This window comes from Populus euphratica, unplaced genomic scaffold (genome assembly GCF_000495115.2).
Source record: "Populus euphratica unplaced genomic scaffold, PopEup_1.0 scaffold476.1, whole genome shotgun sequence".
NCBI lineage: Eukaryota > Viridiplantae > Streptophyta > Magnoliopsida > Malpighiales > Salicaceae > Populus > Populus euphratica.
The window spans coordinates 24111-30116 of record NW_011500354.1 but is presented as its reverse complement, the minus strand read 5'-3'; the positions used below and the strand labels follow the sequence as shown (position 1 = coordinate 30116).

General features: G+C 36.0%; 1 protein-coding gene across 1 annotated transcript; it reads right to left on the bottom strand.

The window, feature by feature from the left end:
• Positions 1-3115: 3115 nt before the first annotated feature.
• Positions 3116-3565, bottom strand: LOC105114003 (uncharacterized). The gene has a single exon (XM_011010386.1). It carries the CDS (start codon positions 3563-3565, stop codon positions 3116-3118), a length of 450 nt encoding a protein of 149 aa, XP_011008688.1.
• Positions 3566-6006: the final 2441 nt, after the last annotated feature.

Sequence of the window (6006 nt, the reverse complement as noted above, 5' to 3'; positions counted from 1 at the left end):
ACCTGCCTAGTTGGTATATTGTAATGGGTTACCTACCCAGATGGTCACATTGTAATGGGTCACCTGCCCAGATGGCATATTGTAATGGGTCACCTGCCCAGATGGTATATTATAATGGGTTACCTACCCAGTTGGTCACATTGTAATAGGTCACCTGCCCAGATGGTATATTGTAATGGGTTACCTACCCAGATGGTCACATTGTAATGGGTCACCTGCCCAGATGGTATATTGTAATGGGTTACCTACCCAGATGGTCACATTGTAATGGGTCACCTGCCCAGATGGTATATTAGGATTTTTTATAAGACATGATAGGGTTCGAAGGCGCATTGTTCAATAGATGGAAGCTTGGAGGAAATGAGGGCTCGAAGGCGCACTTGAAATAAGGTAGGATAGGAAATGCACTACCTTTGATGGTTGAGGGCTCGAAGGTGCGCTCGAATAGAGATAAGACGAGGGCTCGAAGGCACGCTCGAATGGATATAAGACGAGGGCTCGAAGGCAGGCTCAAATGGAGGTAGGATAGGAAATGCACTACCTTTGATGGTCGAGGGCTCGAAGGAGCGCTCGAATAGAGATAAGACAAGGGCTCGAAGGCGCGCTTGAAGGGAGATAAGACGAGAGCTCAAAGGCGCGCTCGAATGGAGGTAGGATAGGAAATGCACTACCTTTGATGGTCGAGGGCTCAAAGGCGCGCTCAAATGGAGGTAGGATAGGAAATTCACTACCTATGATGGTCGAGGGCTCGAAGGCGCGCTCAAAAAGAACTCAAAAGGAGGTAGGATAGGAACTGCACTACCTCAAGAGTGGAAACTGAAAGGTAGTGGAGAAATAGAGAGATTTTTCAAGTGGCCTAATTCTCATGGGTAGCCTGCCCAGGTTGAAAATTTCTCAAAAATGAAAAATTTTCAAAAGTAATTTCAATGTTCGTCATTTCAAGTTGGCCTTCCGCTTAATGGATTCCGTTAGAATTTTCTCTAATAAAAATTTGCAAAACTCATTGTCCAATGTCTCAAAGTTTCAATGATATACATGCATCTTTACCAGATTTGAAATATAGGCCCCCATTTCTTCTTAATCTTCTCGTTGCTTGGTTGGTGAGATCTTGTTATTTGATTTGAGTCATCTTTATCATTTAGCTTTCTAGCCCACTCGAGTTGGCCCATATAAGTCTATTTCCAAATTTATTTGCATAACTCAGCATTTGTGGTGCCCATCGTGACCCACTTGCTTGCTAAAGATTTTCTGATTCGTCAAATAATTTAAGAGGATCACTCATTACTCGTTTCATTGCTAGAAACATTCGGTGTCACTTGCTGAAAGGATCGAGCTGTCTTTTATAAACCAAAATGCCCCTTGTCTGGTTAAAGGAAATTACCATCTCCTTTTCTAGAATTTTTCCTTTTAAACACAATGTTGCCCCCTTATATTGGTTATTGCCTCTAAGTGTGCTCTCTCAGTGATTTGGACAAATAATGGTTTTAAGAGGTCACTCTCTCATATCTATCCTTTTTCTGTTTGGTGAAGGAATATGGGTCTAGAATGAATCTTGAAATCTTGATCTTGCATTTTGAAAATAAAAAAATTATTTCGATGTGAGTCTAAAACAATTTGCTTTTGAAATCTTGCAACTCCTTGGTTATTTTTCTTTCTTGGAAAAGAGATTATTTGTTCTTGTGTTTGGCAATGAGGTCTTCGATGAAAATATATCATGATATTATGACCTTTAGCTTTTATAGGTTTTCAGAGTGGAGGGCTCGAGAAAAAGCTCGAGGTTTTGTATGAGAAGAATTTGTCTCTTTTTGCATATTTATTTTTATCAGCATGAATAATAATGAGTAGTTTATTCTTGATGTCATGAATCTTATGAAAAAGTATTCTATGCATTTTGAGAGCATTGTTTATTGTTCTAGGTTGCTTGCTTGCTTGATTAGAAAGGACTTCTATAGGCACGTAACGTAGGCTGTGGTTTTTTTGGCTATGAAAGAAAAGGATTCATAAGGCTCAAAGAGTGTTTCAGGGCTTCAAAGACTGAGGATCACTATTAACAGTTTGACTATTGATGTCATTCATATATTTTTTTGCCGCTCTTCTTTGATTTGCTGCTTTTTTTTTTTCATTGCTTTCCTATAGAGCATACTCATTTTATCTTGGTTATCACTTTTTCTTGTGATTTGGGCATGCCCCCTAGCATTTGAGTTTCTTGGGCTTTTTTGACTTTTGGCTTTCTCACAGCTTTATCATCTTTCTTGATAATTGAAATTTCACTTGCCCCCAGTGTGGGGTGTGATCCTAGTCGGGATTTTTTTTCTATGAAAGAAAAAAAAAATTATTCAGGCTCAAAAAAGGTTTGCAAGGGATGTATTTATTTTAGAACGTGAAAGGAAATAACAAAGATAGCCTTTCCTCATTTCAAGCGCAAGCAGCTATGATCAATAAACTTTGACCTCGTATAGTGTGATGGTTTATTCTTTGCAAAGGTGCATTCCATGAGTTATGAGCAACAAGTTCACTACATACCATTATTCATACATTTAAAAAAAACATGATTCAAGAGTAATGGGGTAAGAGTGTTTTTTTTTTTTTATAAATTAGTCACCTCAATAATGGAGTTGCTTGATTCACTTGTCATTCTACAAGTAAAATGTCAAAAATATCATTTTTGAATAAACATCAAATTACTTTTCGAAATCAAAATGCTAGATCAATTTTTCAAAACTCTAATAGGGAAATTGATTTTGGTAAGAATAATGAATTGAATCTATGAGATTGTGCAAGGCTTCAAAGATGTGTTTGTGAGTCTTTACAAGAAAACTCTCTCAAGAAAATGAATAATGCTTGGTCATAAACATGATTGAATGACAAACTCATTATTTTATTGAAACTTTGGAAAAGAAGTTTAACAACAAAGAACTTCTGTCAACATCTTGGGCTATGAACACTAGCATGATAACATATAAAGGGGCTAAACATTTAGCGATCATTTATTGGAATTTCTAGAATCTTTCAATCATTTATTCTTCTCGACAAAGGCATCTTTTCAACAGTTAGTTGAGGCCATATGTAAGAACAGTAAGTGCCTCGGCAACCCCCTTTAATGTCTTTTTCTTTTTTAGTGAAACCGTTCTTTTTCAGTTGGATAAGCAATTTTACCTAACCCAATTGCTTGTTCAATTCCCTCAGCTATAACAATCAGGTCAGAGAAATGTTGCGCAGAGCTTCTAACCAAGTATTCAAAGTACGGAGCTTTAAAGGTGTTGGAAAATAAACCGATCATCTCCTTTTCCAACATGGAAGGATTAACTTGTGCAACTACCTCACTCCATATCCGGGCGTATTCCCTTATGGAATCCTTGTTGTCCTTCTCCATAGCTTGCAAGCTTAACCGATCAGGGCCCACGTCTATATTGAACTTATATTGCCTCATAAAGGCATCCACTAAATCCTTCCATTTTTTAACCTTGGTATTGTCCAATCGCATATACCAAGTGAGGGAAATGTCACTCAAGCTGTCTTGAAAGAAATGAATCAACAGTTTCTCATCATCAACCGCTTCAACCATTTTGTTGCAGTATGCCTTGACATGAGTTACAAGGCATTAAGTTCATGTATATTTGATGAATTCTGGCACCTTAAACTTTCTATGAATGACTGTGTTAGGTACCAAACACATCTCAACAGCTTTTATGTGGTCATGTAGGCTAGTTCCCTCAAATGCCCTTCTTCTTTGTTCTAAAGCAATGAATTTGTTTAGTTCATCTTCTTTCACTACCTTATTCTTTTGAGATTCCTTTATTGTAAGGTCAATGGTAGATGACATTCTTATGAGATATGCTGGTTGAGCAAATTGGGAATACATAGCCTATTGAGACACCTTATTTACCCCCAAATTCTGTGGATTTCTGAGCATAAGTTCGGGCTGAGCTGTAGATTTTACTTCTTCTGGTTTAAATCTCAAGGCTTGTTCGAGTAGGCTAGTAAGCTTTGTGACTTCTTCTCTAAGACTTTCCGTCTCTTTTCGGTGTTGGGCTTCCAACTAGGCTTTTTCTTCGTTTTCCATTTTTTTTTCGCAATCAAGTGTTATAAGCGTGTTTCGATGGGGGACCTGTATTTCACCTGGAGTGCAATATTATGACAGGTCATAATTATATGTTCAAACATGCATGAAGATGAATACAACATATTAGATATGGATTTGCCTTTTGGAGAGTGACATAATGATCGTTATTTTTTAAATGTGTGGTCAGATTTGAATTCGATATTCATTGCAATGCCGAGAGAAGATCTGTTTAGCTTTTGGTCATCTGAGCTTTCAGCCACATTCTTGGTGTCTTTCACTAAACATCTAATATCTTTGAGTAACGGTATCTCACCGACATCCAGTCTAAAGCAGTCTCCCTTGGTCATTTGCAAGAATTCAGACTAGAGTCCATGCTCAACAATTATTGTCTTAGGAATAGCAGTCATTATGTCACCCAAAAGCCTTGAAATAATGATGCTTACACGTTTAAGCTTTATCTTAGTAAAGTTATGCAGGGATCAACCTAAAGGATAGGTTTTAATCATTAAATGTTTCAGGTTAATTTTGCTATCTAGTCTCAAAGGTCTTTCGCATGCTCAGTGATCGCCCTCAAAAGGTTGATATGAGGTTTACAAGCAGTATGAAGATAGAGGCCCTGAGTAATATCAGTTCAGCATATCAACCACTATCGAGCAAACAATCATGCGAGAGTTGGATAGTTTCACGAGCCTTACCCAGGCTAAAGCCATTGGGGTGCCGTTACTCCTCCACTTATCCTAAAGTTGATACCACATGTAAAAAATGAGATAAGTGATGTGTGAAGACCTTAGATCCATATCCAATATATATGCATGATAAACATGAATAACTATACATGTTAAAACAATAAAAAAAAAGCAAAAAACGGTACGACAAAAAGTGTTTAGCAATAAAAAAGACAAATAGCAAAGCTTAGTCCTAAAGTCCCCAGTGGAGTCGCCATTCTGTCGCACCCGACATCGCGGCGACCTTAAAAATTTTTGATGGAATGGAAAGAATGGATTTCTGGCATCCTATTCTTTGATGGGGGAATGGTCTTTGTTTAAGGAGTCGCCACCTAGTATTATGGTTACTAGGAACCCTAACTGGTCAATAGAGATTCTATGGTTCGAGACTGGTTACGTAAAAGGGAAGATATCATCACCCCTTAAACGTCCTACCTAAGGCAGGCTGCATTGCTACTCTTTGTCTTTAATTGCTAATATTTTTTTTTGTTGGTTTATACTATGATTGTTTGTGTGTAATATTTCTGACTCTGGCACCAGTGAATATTCAACTACGGATATTTCCAACTCTGGCGTTGGTAAATATTGCGTAGGTATCAAAGTAAATAAATTTAAATCATTAATTGCTAATATTTTTTTTTGTTTATACTATGATTGTTTATGTATAATATTCCTGACTCTGGCGTCAGTGAATATTCGACTACGGATATTTCTAACTCTGGCGTTAGTAAATATTACGTAGGTATCAAAGTGAACAAATCAAAGTCATCATTTTTTTTATTCCTGACTCTGGCGTCAATGAATAAAAAAAATAAAATCAGTTTATTATATTTTTTTTTAAAAAAAGTAAAAATAAAATATTTTTAAATCAGTATCTTTTATATTCCCGACTCTGGCGTCAATGAATAAAAAGATCAAATAGATTTTTTTTTTATGCATGTATATCTTTATGTAACTAAGTAAAAGAAAAATACAATAAAATAAAATAAATTATTAACTTTATTCCTGACTCTGGCGTCAGTGAATAAACTTATAATTTTATTTTATATTATTTTATTTTTATTTTTTACCTACTTTTATTTTTACGAAATTAAACAAAGTTCAATGAAATAAATTTGAATCAATATTTTTATTTTTTGCTCTGGTTATTCATGAATAAAAACAAAAAATTCATTTTTTATTTTTTATTTACACATTCAGACTCTTTTTTTAATTTTT

Excerpts from the sequence above, each read along its gene's own strand:
- LOC105114003 (XM_011010386.1), bottom strand. The coding sequence starts at position 3,565 with ATGGTTGAAGCGGTTGATGATGAGAAACTGTTGATTCATTTCTTTCAA.